Here is a 17,530-nt window from a genome sequence, read left to right as displayed (position 1 = left end):
TATTACATTTTTGGAGAAAGGATTAGGTTGATTCGCCAAGACCCCAGGTTAATTACTGACATTGTCCAGATGCAAAACGTTATGTCATTATGTTCCATAAGAGTGTTAAGAAGCTCCCATAGCCGTCTTGTTTTGGAAAAACCCAGCTAAGCACACACAAGCTGTCGTGGCTAGGTAGCTTTCTCCCAGGAAAAGCTTATCTACTGATTTACATTCTGACAGAGACAATTAACACAGAGGTCAATAATTAACCTGGAGTCTCAACTAACCGGCCAAAACCTTTTTAAAGGAAAACTTAAAATGATAGAATCAATTGATTGGGTATGGATTCCGATAGTATTTAGAAAATACTCAACAACCCGTCTTAAAATAGTTTGTTATTTGTCCAATACGCTGATTCTGATTGGTTCTCGTATGCTGTCTGCTTACAGGAAATGATGAATCAGGCACGAAAGGACACATCAGGGGTGAAGCTGGAGGTCAATGAAAGGTGGGTTTCTATCAGGATCTTCTCACCCAGATGTTTTTAAATGGGTGAGTGGGGCCTGGCTGAGAGGGCAGATGAAACCATCTGGAGATGAACTGGAGGGTAGGAGGTTTGATCTTTGGCCCGGCCAGGCTAAAAGTGTTTGTCAGAAAAACACTTGAGCTCAAACTGCTCCCAACGAGTGTTGTTTTCTTGGATGGTGTTCATGTGTGAAGAGCTCCTGATGGTCCTATAGAACAAACCCTCTGGCGTCAGCTTAGCCAATCTGAGCCAATCATTAAAACATGACCGGTGTTGAGTAACCGGTGTTTCTGTGTCATTTACTTTAGATTTTTGCATAAATCATGGCCAGTTTCCATTTTTGTTAACCTCTGTGATGAATATTTCTCTTACAGAATCCTCTTCAGTTGCACAGACCTGATGAAGGTAGGCCACAGCCTTTATCAAAGCTTTATTGAATTATTTTAGTAACAGATCATCTGTGGTTTAATGCTGTGGTTTTTAATGTGATGCCTTTCTGGTTCTTCAGGCCATCCGCATGCTGGTGCTGGCCTCCACAGACCTGCAGAAGGAGATTGCGGAGGGGGGGAGGGTAAGCCGGCTCTGTGTATGAAGATGAGGTTCATGAGTGTCGTTGTCCCTGACATCATGTCAGGATCCATCTCTGTTCTTTGATCCCCAAAACCAGGGGTTTGTTTTCTGCTACTTCCCCACACAGGGAAGACTTTAAGTTATTGTATCGTAAAAAAGGAACATTTAAAGGGAGTTAGTCTGTCTGTGCATGAACAACGCCCAGGCCTACTTCAAAGGAGAGATATCTCCAGTAAACAAAGCAGTGTTGATTTAGCCAATAGTTTTGTGCCTCTGGAGTTTCCCCTCATGTCTGGCGGGACGGGCGGATCCGGAAAGCACCTATTATGGCCGACTAATGAGGGGTCTGTGGGTGGTCTGCCGTTCCACCGCAGCCCCCTGATGCTGACGGCTTGACTGTTGTGTTGACCTCGGCCCTGTCACTGTGTCTCTGAAGGGAGCCGCCACCCTTAAGGAGTTCTACGCCAGGAACTCCCGCTGGACCGAGGGCCTGATCTCGGCCTCCAAGGCAGTGGGCTGGGGCGCCACGCAGATGGTGTAAGTGACCTGCATCATTTAAATTGACATTCACATTTTGGGCATTTGGCAGACACCTTTATCCAAAGTGTCTTCCAATAAGTACATTTGTCAGGAGAAGGAGAAACAATATATCACTGCTATGCAGAGTCTTGAGTCTCTTGCGGAAGCTGGTGAGCGACTCTGCGGTCCTGACATCGGCAGGGAGCTCGTTCCACCATCACACGCTGTACAATGCTGCACCCGTTGCTGGATAAAGTCACCGTGAATAACATGACTCTAGACACATGGTTTGGTCGTGGACATTGAATACACATTACCGACAGAAGTCGCACCTTTTGAATGATTTGTTACAAGACTTATGTAGAGAGAAGTTATCTTGCTCAAGTTCTGTGCCTGCCAGACCAGCAGCTAGCTGACATCAGGATGCTATGTGTGTAACTGTATGGCAACTCACGTAATCAGAGTTTACTTTGGAGAAGTTTGGTTTGGACGTTTGAAAACATTCACCTCCAAAATACAACAAAGAGACCTGGCAGGGACCAGGCCTCCATGACTTGCAGGTTCCCCACTGACAGTGACGCATCTCCTCCCCTCGCAGAGAGTCTGCTGACAAGGTGGTTCTGCATACGGGGAAGTACGAGGAGCTGATCGTCTGCTCCCACGAGATCGCTGCCAGCACGGCGCAGCTGGTGGCCGCCTCCAAGGTAGGCCCCCCTCGCCCCTCATGACCTCCAAGGTAGGCCCCCCTCGCCCCTCATGACCTCCAAGGTAGGCCCCCCCTCCCTCATGACCTCCAAGGTAGGCCCCCCCGCCCCTCGTTACCTCCAAGGTAGGCCCCCTCATGACTGCGCAAGCTTTAGGAACACATCGTAGCGTACGGTCGACTAACCTTGGAGTTGGCAATCGTCACCCGTGAGAATGGATGATTGGTGACTCAAACGCTTGCGTTACATTCTCATAAAACATCCATGCTTATTATAAAAATTAAAGACGCAAACAGTGCCACAGTTACTGACTGGGGTGAATTTATTGAGGATTGAGTGTGAAGGTTGGCAGGAATCTTAATACTGGTGGGAGGAGAGGCCTCAAGAGAGCACCAATCTTAAAACTTTATTAACACATGCAGAACTGCCACTTGAAACATGAAACTAATACACAGCATCCTAGCACTGCTTCAAACACACACATATCTTTGGTAGCACATGCACAGCTTTAGTACAACTTCATTAATTCAGGACCTTGCATTGCTTCAACTATCTTCAACTTTATCAACACACAGTGGCTCCTTGAAACACATAGCATTTTAACCAATACACAATTCCTTGTTAAAACAACCGTTTTTATAAAAAACAACGGGAGGGCTCCTACCGCCTTAAAGGGGTAGTTCAGGATTTTGGACATCGGGTCTGATTTCCAAGTGAGCCAGTGTGTTATTTATCATTGGAGACCGTTTTCAACACTTTTCATTCAGTCCTTCTAGTTGCAGAAATCGCTGGTGCTAGGCTAGTGCAAGTCGAGGCGAACTGCTAGCCTGCCAATAAAAACTGTTTTACCCACTCCCGAGGCAAACCAATTATAATGCCTGACTATCGATGTAAATGTCTGTGTTGATAGAATAGTGTTAGAAATAAACTTACCCTTGCATCGCATTGCATTTAGTTTATAATCCCTGTAGTTGGAAGCAAGCTACGGCAGGGGCGGACTGATATTACCTGGAGTGCGCTTCTCTGTTTATCTTCTGCTGTAGTGAATTGTTTGCTACACCGGAGCAAAGTGAAATTCCGCCACTGCTGAGAAAGTAGTCCCCCAAAATGTAATGTGATCATTGCGATACAAGGATAGTTTTATTTCTAATATTATTCTATCAACACAGACATTTACATCGATAGTCGGGCATTATAATTGGTTTGCATCGGGTGTACTTTGGAGTGGGTAAAACAGTTTTTATTGGCAGGCTAGCAGTGCCCCTCGACTTGCGCTAGCCTAGCACCAGCGATTTCTGCAACTAGAAGGACTGAATGAAAAGTGTTGAAAACGGTCTCCAATGATAAATAACACACTGGCTCACTTGGAAATGAATCCTGAACTACCCCTTTAAGAACCACCTTGAGCCACTGTAAATGAGGCCCTCGGGGGCCACACAGAACAGTGTTTTTATAAACACAGCGCCCACATTGCCATTCATTCCACCATCCAGTGCGCCTCTGCTGATGCACAAAGGGTGTTTTTGAAGCGTGTGATTGCTCACAGTGCCCACCTCCCTCCCGTCCTAACCCCCCGCCCCCTCGTCCCGCCAGGTGAAGGCGGACCGCAACAGCACGAGGCTGACGGTGCTGCAGCAGGCGTCCCGCACCGTCAACGAGATGGCGGCCAACGTGGTGGCGTCCACCCGGACGGGGCTGGAGAACCTGGAGGACAAGGGTGGGTGGGCCAGGGGGAGGGCGGGGTGTGTGTGTTTAGGTGTTGGGTGTGGGTGTGTATGTTGTGTGTGTGTGTATGTTGTGTGTGTGTGTGTGTGGGGGTGGGTTGTGTGTGGATGTCTTGAGTTGTGTCTCCTGCACAAAGTACTTGTCCCCAAAACAAGTCTGTCTGTTTTACGTGTCAACCATTTTTCCGTGCAGACACCATGGACTTCTCCGGAATGTCGCTCATCAAGTTGAAGAAGGAGGAAATGGAGTCGCAGGCAAGTTGTGGTCAACGTGTGGAACGTAGTCATCCGTCCACTCAGAACTACAGAGCTGCTCTGAATAAGCCAGTAGACCACAATAGGGCACAGTTTATAACAAACGGATTAGATGTGTTCTAGATCTCACAGCGACAGGAGTGTAGGCCGTGCTTCATGTTATACCCGACCTGTCCCCCCCCCCCCCAGGTGAAGGTCCTGGAGCTGGAGTCCCAGCTGGAGAATGAGCGCCTCCGGCTGGGCGAGCTGAGGAAGAAACATTATGGGATAGCGGGCGCGGCCCTGGTCTCCGAGGGCAACGGCGTGTCGTCCTCGGCCTCCTCCTCCCCGTCCCACGGCGGCCCGTCCTCCCCCGGGCTGCAGCAGAAGCCCAGCGTCATGAAGAAACCAACGCTGGCCCAGAAGCCCAGCCTCCCGCCCAAGAGCATGGTAGGACCTGCCTGATGGACATTTACATCGAGGGCATTAAGCAGACGCTTTTATCCAAGACTTACAATAGGTCCAGTTGTCAGAAGAATGCGACGCAACAATATATCGCTGTCGGTACAGTATCATTGTATACCTGAAGCTGCACCTCAAGCTACTAGAGACTTCTCATAGGACAGCACGCACAGTGCAGGTTCAAGTCATGTGTTACTAGTTTGGATTTCTATACCGGTAACTACATTCAAATGTCATCTTGTCCAATGGTGATTTAATTGACCTTTCCCTTTCTGTTGCAGTTCAAGTGATCAAGAGCACAGAAGAAGAACTGGACTTTGATGGTCGGACCGCTGAGTGTCTGAGCTTCAGCCAGAGATCGTTAGCACAGGGTCCCTTTTTACAGCTTTTTTAAATCTCTCTCTATATATATATAAATATATCTCCACACACACACACACACGAGTAATTAATATTATTTTCGCCAAACTGATCATTTGGATCCCAGATGCATATATCCCTGTGTATTTAGTATTTTGATTGTATTTGAAAACATGTTCATACAGCACCACCACTTCCACTGCTGTTAGTTTGTTCTTAGAGTGTATCGCACAGGGCACAAGGGAAGGAACCATGTGTTCTCAGGGTGTAGGGCACAGGGTACAAGGGAAGGAACCATGTGTTCTCAGTGTGTAGGGCACAGGGCACAAGGGAAGGAACCATGTGTTATCAGGGTGTAGGGCACAGGGTACAAGGGAAGGAACCATGTGTTCTCAGTGTGTAGGGCACAGGGAACAATGAAGGAACCATGTGTTCTCAGTGTGTAGGGCACAGGGCACAAGGGAATGCACCGTGTGTTCTTGGTGTTTAGGGCACAACGAACAGTGGAAGGATCCATTTGTTCCTGTATCATGCTGATTTGTTTCATCAATTTTAAACCACTGTACAGGTTGTCTCCGAACAGACGACTGTTTATAGAACGCTTTTAGATGAATGTGCCCCTAGTGGCTGCAGAGCCTACTGCACTGTGTGGGAGTGTGTTTATCCTTCTTCACCCGTTTGTTTTCTGGTGGCTGAGAGGTGCTGGTGCACGTGGTGCAGGATGAGCACGACGACATGCCTCCCGTCTGTTTTCTACACTGCTTCTTTCATGTTCTGCTGGGTGGTGGTGGAGCAACATAACGTCTGCTCCGTCAGGGTCAGAGACCGCCTACTTCAGCTGCTCTAGCCACGCCCCCTGGTGACTGGTTCTTAATTGATGGTCTAGGGAGTCCATTGGGGGGGGGGGGGGGTGGGTGGGTGGGTGTGGGTGTGTGTGTGTGTGTGTGTGTGTGTGTGTGTGTGTGTGTGTGTGTGTGTGTGTGTGTGTGTGTGTGTGTGTGTCTAGTTCACCCTTCCTCCTCTGAGTTTTGCGTCTTTGGGTCTTTGAAAGGGTCTTTGAAACGCATCTATTCTGTTCTGTCCTTCCTCTGTATGTAATGTCTTTATACACTCAGATCTATTAATATATTTTAGTAAAGATAAAGGTGGTTTCCATTGTAAGAATTGTAAATGTGCTGAATAAACCATGACTGTTTATGATTAAGTACAGTATGTCTCTGGAGTTTATTGTTATGAATAAGTGCTTGCTGTCAAGTCACATAACAAAGAATTAATTCAACTGAATATCTAAACAGCCTCTGAAATAATGAGTTTGTTTTTAATTATCACAAATTGCATAAATGCATTAGAAAGAGGTATAGCATTTGACAATTAATAATCAATTCATTATTAATGTATTGATGATACAACAGCAAGTTGCTGGATTAAACTTGTTAGAAACCTAGTTATACATTTATTTTAATATATTTGGTAAATGCATTCTACAAATTGTACACAACTTAACCTAGATATGTTTTAGTGTTCTTTCTGTGAACTCGGGGTCCGTGGGGTTCACTGGAGGGTTGACCTCGACCTGCCCAGGGTCCAACTGTCACTGTTCCAGGATCGCTCTCCTAGGACCGCGCTCCTAGGACCCACGTTTTTGTTTGTTTGTTCTTTAGCAGGTTAGATGGTTGAGTTTCGGTATTAGGTAGAAGATGGTTTAGTTTAGGTGTTAAAGATAGTAAAGTTGAGTTATTAGAGATGGTTAAGTTTAGGGTTTGGGTCGTTAGGGTATGTCTTTTTAGATACGGTTAAGTTTAGTTAGGGTTTTGTTTCCTCACGTTTTCATGAATTATTCTTTGGTAACTCATGAGATTCATTCGCCATCCCAGCAAACAGCAACTCAAGTCAAAGTCAAAGTCAAAACGTCACGTCACGAGGGTCCTAGGACTGCTGTCCTGGAACTGCAGCCTCCCTGTTGCAGGAACGTTGCGTGGCTCGAGCAACAACAACTTGACATGCGCACTTGAGTCGGGTTCTGGCCAGCAGCCTGCGCCCTGGAGCGCATATCAACCGCTTTAAAGTCTGGACTCAGTGGACCGCGGTTACCTTGCGTGTTTAAACTTTAGTTGTATAGGTAACACACGTCTAAACTGACGGGAGGAGTATGTTCTTCCGGAGAGGGAGGGTTTGAAGAACGCAAAATGGATATGGAAAACTTTGGATCTGCGTTAGATAAGAAGGCGTCGGAGATGACGGTGGTGGACGTGTACGACATCGCAGCTGTCGTGGGTCAAGAGTTCGAGTGGATGATCGACCAGTACGGGTGTGAAGCTCTGCTGCGGTTGATGCCTAAGGTGGTCCGGGTCCTGGAGCTGTTGGAGGTGCTGGTGTCCCGCAGCGCCGTCAGCCCGGAGGCGGAGGAGCTGCGGCAAGAGCGGGACAGGCTGAGGCGGGAGAGGGACGGCCGGCAGGACCAGGAGAGGAGGCGCCAGCAGGTTGGTGACCCAGAGATCCCCAGAGACTCCCGGTGACCACATACAGCGGTGGTACTGGAGACCCCTACATACATGATACACCCCTATACAGCGGGGGTACTGGCCTTTCAGCCTGTATATTATATATACATATATATATTGTTTATTATATATATATATATATATATATATATATATATTGTTTCTTTCTTCTGACAAATGTACTTATTGTAAGTTGCTTTGGATAAAAGTGTCTTAAAAAAAAGAAAAGTGTATCCTAGCCTACCAAAACTCAAACTTCTATATTATGTTGTATATTATTGGTGATATTATGAAATGACAGTTCTAGAACCCACTAGATACCCACGTTAATGTGAAAAATTCCAATACAAGTGTGCAGAGATTTTTTGTGACATTGTCTTTTCATTTGCCAAATTCATTCGTCAGGAGCTTGAGTTGGTGGAGGATGTGTGGAGAGGTGAGATCCAGGACATGAGGACTCAGATCTCTCACCTGCAGTCGGAGAACAACCGGCTTCGGGCCAGCCTGTCAATCAAAGACGAGCCAAGCACTGAGCAAGAGAAAAACGAAGAGGGTATGCTGCAAATCAGGTTGCATCCCTTACGATGCCTTACAATGTCATTCATGGGGCATTGAATGCACGTTAGTCAGATTAACATTGAGGGAGGCATGTTCCAACTGTACAGAATCAAAGTCATTTAAAGTAGGAAGGCCTGTAACAAATCACAGCTCTGCTCTCTTCAAGTGTTCTCCAAGTTATATAAGTACATTTGACTGTGTACATTACCTGTAAAATTATTGAATAAGAGGGTTACAACATCCAAAACATATTTAATAGGTACCCTAAAAACATGTAATACTGTATACTGTATACTGTATACTGTCTCATTCGCCTTTCTCCTGTGTTACTAAGTGGCACAGCTCTGCTAATATATACGCACTGGGGTGTGGTAACACGATATCAAAGTCATCAGACACCTCCTCCCCACTCTGCACATCTCAAAGGCTCTCTGGTGAAAAAGAATGCAAGGCTAAGCAGTGTTAGAGGAAAAGTTAAAGGTGTAGTTCTGCATTGTAAACACGCTGCTCCGGCAAGCTTTAGCTGGAGTCTTGCTCACAACATTATGGGTGACCTGGACTCCAGTGCTTTGGTGCTGCTCACCAGGTTATGGACTGAGCAGTCCCAGTACGATCCTAGCCTCATCAGGAATCATTGGCTGTCAGAACAGATTAAAGATGCAATTAAAAATCAACCCCACAACCTCACTCAAAGGGACTGGCCATCAAATGTTCTGGGCTTAATATATAAAGTTGACATGGTATGCAAATGTATGTATGGTACATGGATGGTTGTAATATGACATTAATAATGCAGTATTGATGGAAGTAGTAATCACAGAGTGATGTACTGTTCTGTGTTGGTTCACTTCAGTCCATAAAAGCTGTGGTTTTCTTCATCGATGTCCTGCTCAGTCATGCAGACACAGACTTAGATTGTGCCAATGCTGTGGAACTGTGTGGACAGAACATTAGCTATTGTGTTGGGAGAGAGGAAGAGGGAGAGAGGGGAGAGAGGAGAGAGAGGGGGAGGGAGAGAGGTTCATGCTGGCAAGAGGGCTGTAAATCTATTTTTTACCTAGACAGAAATACAGCTCATATGTGCTCTTCACTTTTGCTGCAGTTATTTTTACTTTCAAGGACAAAAACAGACGGCCAAACAACCGATTTTAATTTCATTTAAGTTAGTCTACTGCGATGTTTAAACAGCGAGCCATGCATTGTTCTATGGGTCTTTGTACTGCAACAAGGGGCCGGCAATGTCCACCAGTCAGCATGACACTACGTAATGTGAGCAAAAAATAGTTAAATAAGAGGAAAGAATCTGCTTGAATTCACGACATTGAACTACTGTATATGTTCATTTATATTGTGACAGCCAAAATGGTTTATTGATTGGAGGGTCTGTAATCAGACTCCTTTATTGTAATGTTTCGATAATAGACCTTCATCAGACTGATTGCTTTATATTTATATTCTGATCATTTTATGGATATTTATATTTTCATAGTCTATTGTTATGTGTTGATACATGATCATGATGTGGTGATACATGATTATGATATGGTGATACATGATTGTGATATGGTGATACATGATTCGGGTGATGATGCCCAGTAGATATGCATCAGTACCCTTATGTTCCGGGCATCATGAACGTGTCTTCTGCGTACCCCCTAGGGAGGTCAGAGAGGGAGCAGCAGTGGACCAATAAGATGACAGATATGGTGAACAAACAGAGACACGAACTCTGTGCTAAAGACCACAAGCTGTCGAAGAAGAACGAAGACGTGGAGGCGGTGAGCATTGCCATTGAACCTCATGAACCCACAACTCTGTTCACATCAAACTCTTATTTTGTCTGATGGAGAAGCATGGGTACTTTCTGAGTGCAGACTAGATAATCTATCTATCTATCTCTATCTATTCCACTTCATCTTCATTCAGCACAATTGTCTTAATCTCCCTACCGATCAGAGTGCAAACGATAAGCTCCTACCCAGACCAACTAAGAACACTGGAAAACAGAAGTAAAACCCAGTGTAAGTAATCCCCAACCTGCTCCATCTGAACCCCGTCTCCCCCCCCCCCCCCTGGCCTGGTCCAGCTCCAGGCCCAGCAGCTGAGGCTGATGCGGATGAACCAGGATCTGCGCCGCAGGCTGGCCACGGTGGAGGGCCAGGGCAAGGCGGGCGTGCAGCAGAGGGTGGAGCTGGAGGCTCTGGCCCAGGCCAGGCTGCAGGAGCTGAGCTCGCTGCAGCAGGAGCTGTCCGGCCTGAGGGCCGAGCGCCGTGGCGTAGGTGGGCCAGAGAGGAGAGCGAGGGCGGAGGTCTCTCCGGCCGAGATACCGCTCGTCTCCACTCAGATCGCCGTAAGCAGCAACAAGGTGATTTAGTTTAGTTTGTTGGTTGAATTGTCAGGGACAATTCAACAGAAGGCCTTAGTCTCAGTGAGGGGAATTATTTGTACCGGGTTATAGCGTCACACTCGTGTCCATCTAGTCCAGGACAGGTACGGATATTGTTTAATATAGGTGACAATACAACATATGATGAATCACATTATAGTATTTACATCAGCCACAATGAAAAATAGTTAATCCATGTCCTAATTACACACACACCGGCAGGTAGACTAGCCCGGCTGTCAAGGGGTCTTCTAATGAGGATTCCTATAGTAAACAAATCAACGCAGGCGGGTGGTAAGCGCTGATGCCTCACAGCCCTACAGATGGTCCTTGATGGAACTGTTTGGAGCCACACCCCTTGTGATTCACCAAATCCCTTGATAACACTGAGAACTGCTGGCGCTGTTGTCGTTATTACCCGAATACATCAACACCCTGTTGTGCCTGTCTCCTGCCTTCCTATCACTGCCCACACGTGTTCATACATCTCTAGTTTTCTTATTGTGGAGAGAGTGGAGGCAAACAATACCCCCCCCCCCCCCATATTAAGCATGACCATTAGAACCTCTTGTATTATATTATATTATATTAATATTGTGTGTGTGTGTGTGTGTGTGTGTGTGCATATGTTTGGTGTGCGTATGTGTGTGTGCGTGTGTCCAGGTTGTGGAGGCGCCACCTGACCCCATCAGGCAGACCTCACTGTGGGTGGAATGCGGAGGAGATTCTGGACTCCTGGCCGGTGTGTTCCAGTCTGAGCCACTGTGTCCGGTCTACACCTCCTCGTCAGACACAAGTCCCCCGGGGGAGGTGGAGGAGGAAGAGCAGCAGGAGAAGGAGGAGGAGGACGCGGACGCGGCTGCCTGCTTGGTTGGTAACGTCTGTTTAAATGAGGCAATAGAGGGCCTCACTACGGCTGATGTTTGTTGGAATATTTGTTCAAAGGTCTGTCGCAGGTCAGGATCATTGACCTAGTGTTGTTGCTGATCCTGACCTTAACCCCTAACCACACGGTGTAGTTACATGCTGTAGCTGATGATCTAAACATATTATGCACACCCCATATTATTACATTAGCTAGCTGTATTTGGCACCTGCCGGCATTAATATAATTTACCTGTATGCTGCTCTTTAAAGAGGAGATCTGGTCCAGGATCCATAACTCTACTCTGTGAACCTCTACTTCACTCTTCATCAGAAATAGGTTGTTTGAGGGTTCTGTTTCTCTTTAAAACCAGGCGGCGTCTGGGGGGGACGAGGTCTCCCACGGCTCGGGGGACGAGTCAGACACACGCTTCACGCTGCAGGAGCTTCGGGACGTCCTGCAGGAGAGGAACGAGCTGAAGGCTCAGGTCTTCGTGCTGGAGGAGGAGCTAGCATACTACAAGAGGTCAGAAAACACCTGTAAACCAAACAACACTAATCCTGATGTTAGATGTTGTGGCGGCCCTGGGTGTAAACAGGGCAGATGTTATGAGTGGTTTCTGACTGTATCAGAGCAGCTCTCTGAGCAGAAACATGAACCTTCTCTACATTCCCTCAGTGAGGAGTCTGAGGATGAGGAGCGGTTCTTCGCTGATCCAGATCCAGATCCACCATGTTCTTCCCCGGTGGCTCAACCAGACTCTGGGATCAGGCGCCTGTGAGTGAACTCTACCCGGTCACCTCACACAGAAAACACCAGTCAAATGTCATAACTGTTCAGAAATACTTCATACACCACAAATGGGCCTAATACGCCACAAACGTACAGAGTACACCACAGTCATATCCTACAGAATAGACCACTGCAAAATATACCAGATTCTCCACAAATCTCCCCAATACACCACAGTGAAATGTACTTCATTCACCACAGTGAAATGTACTTAATACACCAGAGTCAAATGTACCCAGTAAACCACAGTCAAATTAACCCAATACATGTACATTCATATATATCATTCATGTACTCATCGTGTTCAAACCACAAATGACAGACCGGCACTACAGTCCAACGTGCCTAATACAATACTGTAAGATAGGAATGTGTTTGTGTGAGAATGATCAGGCACATTTCATAATTTGCATTCAAAAATGCATTCATAAAACGAATATATAACTAACATAAACTATATATATTACATTCTTAATTTTAATGTTTGATTGATGTGTACAATATAATATATGGTATATATTTGATCTATTATATGAATAGATCAAATAATAAAGAATAAAATATAGCTAGATAAAATACAAGTTCAATTAATAGTCATTTCTCTTCTGTTTGTCAACATTTCTCTGAAAGGATTTTTTCCAGTTGCCGGTTCTCATGCTGAGTCTAGTTTTTTCCGGTTCTTGTGTTTTCTGGCCTGAACAGGATTTTCACGGCCATCATGCCGATGGTGGCAGCCGGTTTGATCCAGGACGACCCAACCCTGCTGCCCATCAGGAGGCTGTGGTCCCTCGTATGACCCAACAACACCTTCCAAACCGTCTCATTTAAATCTCAACGTCCTGTGGAAATAGCTCTATACACCAACCGCATAATGTCAATGTGTTGGGCAGCAAGGGCCATCAGATGGAAAATGAACTGATGTATTTACACTAGGAAATATATTTTTTAGTTAGTGCAAGATATGTGTAAAGAATAGAACAGAATAAAAAAATAAGGTCTCCCCACCCTCTGTCCTGCTGGAATGTTCTTAAGAACACTGGCTGGCTGGAGGTTTAAGGCCGAGGGAACACAGCTCATGACAACCAACCAACTGTTGACGTTAGTGTGGAAGAAATACCTGAAATAATTGGTCAAACGTAGGTCATCGGTAATGTAACATTTTTAGAATGTTTAGAAAATGTATTAGGATTCAGAAGATGTTTCAGATAAGGCTGGGTGGTAAATTAACAGAGTACTTTTGTTTGGGTGTATATGTCATCATGGAGTTTAAAAATATATATTTTAAAATATAGCCCTATAGAATTCAGAATTTGAAATATTGGAATGGCCGAATCCACAAAATATATACAGTATATATATAAATATGACTTGTAGACCTATTGGTGTTATGCATTTAACATCTGTATACTTGTGAATATGTACATTTATAAATTATGTATTAAATATATATATTTTTGGTATTTGGCAGTGGTTCACAGAACTCTACCGAATCCTTTCCTATGCTGCCATCTCAAATGAAAGCTAATTCCACTGACATCAGACCAATAGGCAGAGTGTGGTGAAACGATTCTGTGGTTGGAGAATAAATAAACCATGACTGTATCCATAATTATATTTTATGCTTAAAACAAATGGGGAAAATCGTAATCGTCTAGAAAAAGTGTTGAAGAGTCAGTGAGCCACTGCTTAAGATGTAATTCAACACTGATTTAAAGAGTCAGTGAGCCACTGTTTCAGATGTAATTCAACATTGTGATTTAAAGAGTCAGTGAGCCACTGTTTCTGATGTAATTCAACCGATTTAAAGATTCAATGAGCCACTGATTAAAAATAAAATAAAAAAAAGGGTTCTAGGAAGGAGGGGGGCGTGGTAACGCCATGATTACGACCCAAGCCAACTTTATACTTTTTTTTTTGTACCGTCGTTCTAACTGTTATGAACGTTATGATAAGCGATGTTGAGTATGAAATACGCCCCACACGCCGTAGCGTTATGCTTTTGGTGTCCAGGACAAATTGCCACGTTTAAAACGAATAAAACATGTGGTTTTCGGTTCAACGGCTCTTTGGAAGGTAAATTGACACTTCCCATCACGTGCTCCGCCTCACCTGACTCCTCGCCCGTCGCGCTCGGCTTCCCCGGTTGCCATGGCGACTCTGCCGTCCTCCTGACTCACACAGCCCGCCCATTGGCTCCCGCCGAGGACAGCAATCCAGAAGTGACCGAAGGAAGAATCGACAGCAAAGTAAGTTTGCGTGTGTTTAAAGTTCCCTAACTATCGGATGCGGTCGCAGGAAGGCCCCCGCTGAGACATGGAGCTGGGGGAGGACGCCTCGCCCGCCTCGGCCTTCGAGAAGGACGCGTTCCAGCTCACCGTGGAGGACGTGTACGACATCTCCTACGTGATCGGTCGAGATTTACTCAAGATCAGCCGCTCAGGTGAGGAAGTGTCGGACCTGCAGTTCCGGATCGTCCGCGTTCTGGAGCTGTTCGAGACGGTGGTGAAGCAGTACAACCTGTCGGTGGAGGAGCTGAGGTTGGAGAGGGACAACCTGAAGACCGAGCTGGACCGCATCCTAAGGGAGAGCTGCACGCAGAACGGCGCGGTGCGTCTGACTCGGGGCTGGGCGTCACGCACCGTCTCTCTACTATATGTTCCTCTGGGTGTATTGATCCTTTTCCATTGCCTGTTGGGATGACGTGTGGTCGTCGTGTTCTAATTGTAGCCGGCAGTGGGACCCGATCAGTTGGTGATCGACCTGAAGGACCCCAACAGACCCCGGTTCACCATGCAGGAGCTGAAGGAAGTGCTCCAAGAGCGGAACCAGCTGAAGGCCCAGCTGATGGTGGCTCAGGAAGAGCTTCAGATGTACAAGAGGTGAGAGAGCTCTGCACAAACATCTTTTACAATTCACTCACTACTTCACCAGAATAAAGTCAACAAACTGACCACTGGTAATTAATCAGGCAAAAATATTTCACAGCTGACCATTTATATATTGAGATTGCCTATATATTTATACAAAATATAGGCTATACGTCTTAGAAACAAGAGTTAAATTGACCCCACAGTAGCACCGCAGCTGACCTTGTAATTGACTTGTATTCCTCACTCTGTTAAACAATGCAGACACTGAGACAATGTGTCACACATTCCACAGGTTCATTAATGTTGTCATCAACATGTTGTCATCAACATGTTGTCAACATTGCTCATCCAACTTTTGTAATTCCGATGACTTGATGGAGCTTAAGTTAATCACACAGGTTTTAGCCGTATTTATAATATACATATTGTTTATTATTTCCATCTTATATCATCCCTCTGTTGGAAAAGGAGTATTGAATGCTAAGACTCCACATCCAGTGACTTCCCATCCTAGAACCAGCACAGGCCTGTGATTAGGTTATTAGTGACCTTTCAGTCAATCAGTTCTCTGGTCCATCCCAGTGGCAGGCTACCAACGGAGCCAGGTATGGTTGAGATAGACCTGGACTCTCCCCCGGCCACCGACAACGGCATGACCGTATGCGAGGACGTCATAGAGGAGCCGAAAGATGAGAGAACAGCAATCTCAAAACTGTGAGTAATGTTTACTTCAGGAAAAGAAATTCAGTAACCGTAACATTTCACAGTCACACTGGTGTTCTTTGCTAAATATAGCTAAACATAGTACTTAACCAGTAACACTGGTGTTCTTTGCTAAATATAGCTAAACATAGTACTTAACCAGTAACATTGGTGTTCTTTGCTAAATATAGCTAAACATAGTACTTAACCAGTAACACTGGTGTTCTTTGCTAAATATATAGTTTTTTGAGAAATATGGTAGAGGAAACGTTTTTTTTTTTTAAGTGTCCAGTCCCAACTCTCCCATGATTCCCAGGGATGTTGTCGTCTGAGTGTCGTCTGAATGTGAGCGGACAGAAGGGCAGGACGTTTGTCAGATAGAGCGAGAATACATCATGTGGGAGGGAGCTAGATTCCTCAACAGCCAGTCTATTGCCTCATAATGATTTACTTGTGACCTGTTCGTGTTTTTGCTGATGCTATGGATGTTTGTGTGTAGTCCAATGAAGGAAGGGATAATGGAATCTTCTTAAACCAGCGGAGACTGAGACTTATCTCCAGCTCCCATATCGTCTGCGACTTCAGCATAGTCAATGTAGCTAATGTCTGGTGCCTTCATATTACATAGAGAATACATGAACAAAACACTCAGCATTATGTGAACTATTCCCTTGACTAATTTTGTAATGTTCTTTTTCTAGGTTTTCATTCAAGAGAAAATGAGGATTACTTCTTACAATAGCAGGACCAAGTTATTTACACACAAGCCCACCAGGATTTTTACACATATTTTTGCAATTTTTTATGCAACATTTTTTTTAAAGTTTTTTTGTAATCCATAGGATGCAATAGCATGTGATGCATAATACGTTTTTTAAAGGTGCAGTATGTAGAATTGAATGTAATCAAGTACAATAGACTTGGCAGAAATGTAATATTCATAAGAATGTTTTAATTAGATGATAAAAGGGGGACTGTTAAATGCCACAGAATCCTACACATTGAATCTTTAACAAGTGAAGGAGAATAACGCAGGGGATTGTTTCTGATGATGTCCAGTGACAAAGTAGTGACAAAGTGACAAAGTGTTACCCTGAAAGTATTGACATAATCTCATTCTGTCTCAGTACTATACTGCTTAGTATTCCGTGAAGAACTTTCTGAAGTATTCAGTCCTAGATATATTTAGATGACCGTGTCAATAGTTAAGCAATTAATTTTTCAGCAGTGGAAAGACAGCACATCAATAGTCCAGTGTCCTGGTTGAGACCAGACTATGGGATTATGTATAGTTTTCGGTGCTGTGGAGCTTAAATGCAAATGTCTTATATCAAGGAGGTATCCACAGCATTAGGAACATTATGTACAAAAACACTTGGAATAAAGTGATTTACACAATTTCTAGAGACGAATATGCTTTTTGGCATTTAGTTATGCTGTTGTGCTGCAAAGTAGAAATTTGACTTGCTGGATTTGCAGTTTCAAAGATTCAGTGAGAAGTTAACGCCATTAATCTCAGGGGAGAATTTGCTTTGAGCTGGTCATACAAATGCACTTGGATGGAGGTATGCAACCATTTGAAAACACCCAGCAAAGTCATGGGAGTTTTAACTCCACTCATTTTAATGCCTGCATGTTTGATGGGCCAACATCTGCTCATAGCAGTTAGTGACAATTGAGGACTTTCAGAACTGGCCAAGTATTAGGATTCCAAGTTAAATGCACATTCCCTCAATCTCATTTCAGAATAAGCTAAATATAAGTTATATCATAAT

At 44.9% G+C, this 17,530-nt stretch overlaps 3 protein-coding genes across 5 annotated transcripts in view; all 3 read left to right on the top strand.

Annotated features, from left to right (window-relative positions):
* The window catches only part of hip1rb (huntingtin interacting protein 1 related b), a 30,673-nt gene extending 24,936 nt beyond the window's left edge, over nucleotides 1–5,737 (top strand). For both annotated transcript variants that reach the window (XM_084468764.1, XM_084468763.1), the window contains exons 24-32: nucleotides 432–490; nucleotides 883–913; nucleotides 1,017–1,079; nucleotides 1,515–1,615; nucleotides 2,196–2,301; nucleotides 3,895–4,018; nucleotides 4,219–4,280; nucleotides 4,470–4,709; nucleotides 5,003–5,737. In XM_084468764.1, the coding sequence (XP_084324890.1) occupies nucleotides 432–490; nucleotides 883–913; nucleotides 1,017–1,079; nucleotides 1,515–1,615; nucleotides 2,196–2,301; nucleotides 3,895–4,018; nucleotides 4,219–4,280; nucleotides 4,470–4,709; nucleotides 5,003–5,011 (795 nt within the window). In that variant the 3' untranslated portion in view covers nucleotides 5,012–5,737. The remainder of the gene's footprint in view (nucleotides 1–431; nucleotides 491–882; nucleotides 914–1,016; nucleotides 1,080–1,514; nucleotides 1,616–2,195; nucleotides 2,302–3,894; nucleotides 4,019–4,218; nucleotides 4,281–4,469; nucleotides 4,710–5,002) is intronic.
* Nucleotides 5,738–7,114: 1,377 nt separating this feature from the next.
* On the top strand, nucleotides 7,115–13,650 carry LOC311343154 (RILP-like protein 1). Of its 2 annotated transcripts, none has more exons than XM_084468015.1 (8): nucleotides 7,115–7,561; nucleotides 7,988–8,135; nucleotides 9,800–9,918; nucleotides 10,227–10,490; nucleotides 11,190–11,396; nucleotides 11,765–11,916; nucleotides 12,070–12,168; nucleotides 12,886–13,650. In XM_084468015.1, exons 1-8 carry the CDS (start codon nucleotides 7,268–7,270, stop codon nucleotides 12,977–12,979), a joined length of 1,377 nt encoding a protein of 458 aa, XP_084324141.1. In that variant the 5' UTR covers nucleotides 7,115–7,267; the 3' UTR covers nucleotides 12,980–13,650. The 2 variants fall into 2 exon arrangements, with proteins under 2 accessions (XP_084324141.1, XP_084324140.1); XM_084468014.1 differs by having other exon boundaries at nucleotides 10,227–10,505.
* Nucleotides 13,651–14,412: 762 nt separating this feature from the next.
* rilpl2 (Rab interacting lysosomal protein-like 2) lies at nucleotides 14,413–17,211 on the top strand. Its single transcript, XM_084467843.1, has 4 exons — nucleotides 14,413–14,790; nucleotides 14,911–15,062; nucleotides 15,636–15,767; nucleotides 16,457–17,211. Exons 1-4 carry the CDS (start codon nucleotides 14,497–14,499, stop codon nucleotides 16,476–16,478), a joined length of 600 nt encoding a protein of 199 aa, XP_084323969.1. The 5' UTR covers nucleotides 14,413–14,496; the 3' UTR covers nucleotides 16,479–17,211.
* Nucleotides 17,212–17,530: the final 319 nt, after the last annotated feature.

Source organism: Micromesistius poutassou (genome assembly GCF_964030765.1).
Source record: "Micromesistius poutassou genome assembly, chromosome: 5".
Lineage (NCBI taxonomy): Eukaryota > Metazoa > Chordata > Actinopteri > Gadiformes > Gadidae > Micromesistius > Micromesistius poutassou.
Note: the sequence above shows the minus strand (reverse complement) of the source record. Positions and strands in the feature narration are given on the sequence as shown.

Coding starts and splice junctions, on each gene's coding strand:
- LOC311343154 (XM_084468014.1), top strand. CDS start 7,268: ATGGATATGGAAAACTTTGGATCTGCGTTAGATAAGAAGGCGTCGGAG. Junction 8,136..9,799: donor GCAAGAGAAAAACGAAGAGG/GTATGCTGCAAA, acceptor CGTACCCCCTAG/GGAGGTCAGAGAGGGAGCAG. Junction 11,917..12,069: donor GAGCTAGCATACTACAAGAG/GTCAGAAAACAC, acceptor ACATTCCCTCAG/TGAGGAGTCTGAGGATGAGG.
- rilpl2 (XM_084467843.1), top strand. CDS start 14,497: ATGGAGCTGGGGGAGGACGCCTCGCCCGCCTCGGCCTTCGAGAAGGAC. Junction 14,791..14,910: donor GCTGCACGCAGAACGGCGCG/GTGCGTCTGACT, acceptor TTCTAATTGTAG/CCGGCAGTGGGACCCGATCA. Junction 15,768..16,456: donor AGAACAGCAATCTCAAAACT/GTGAGTAATGTT, acceptor TTCTTTTTCTAG/GTTTTCATTCAAGAGAAAAT.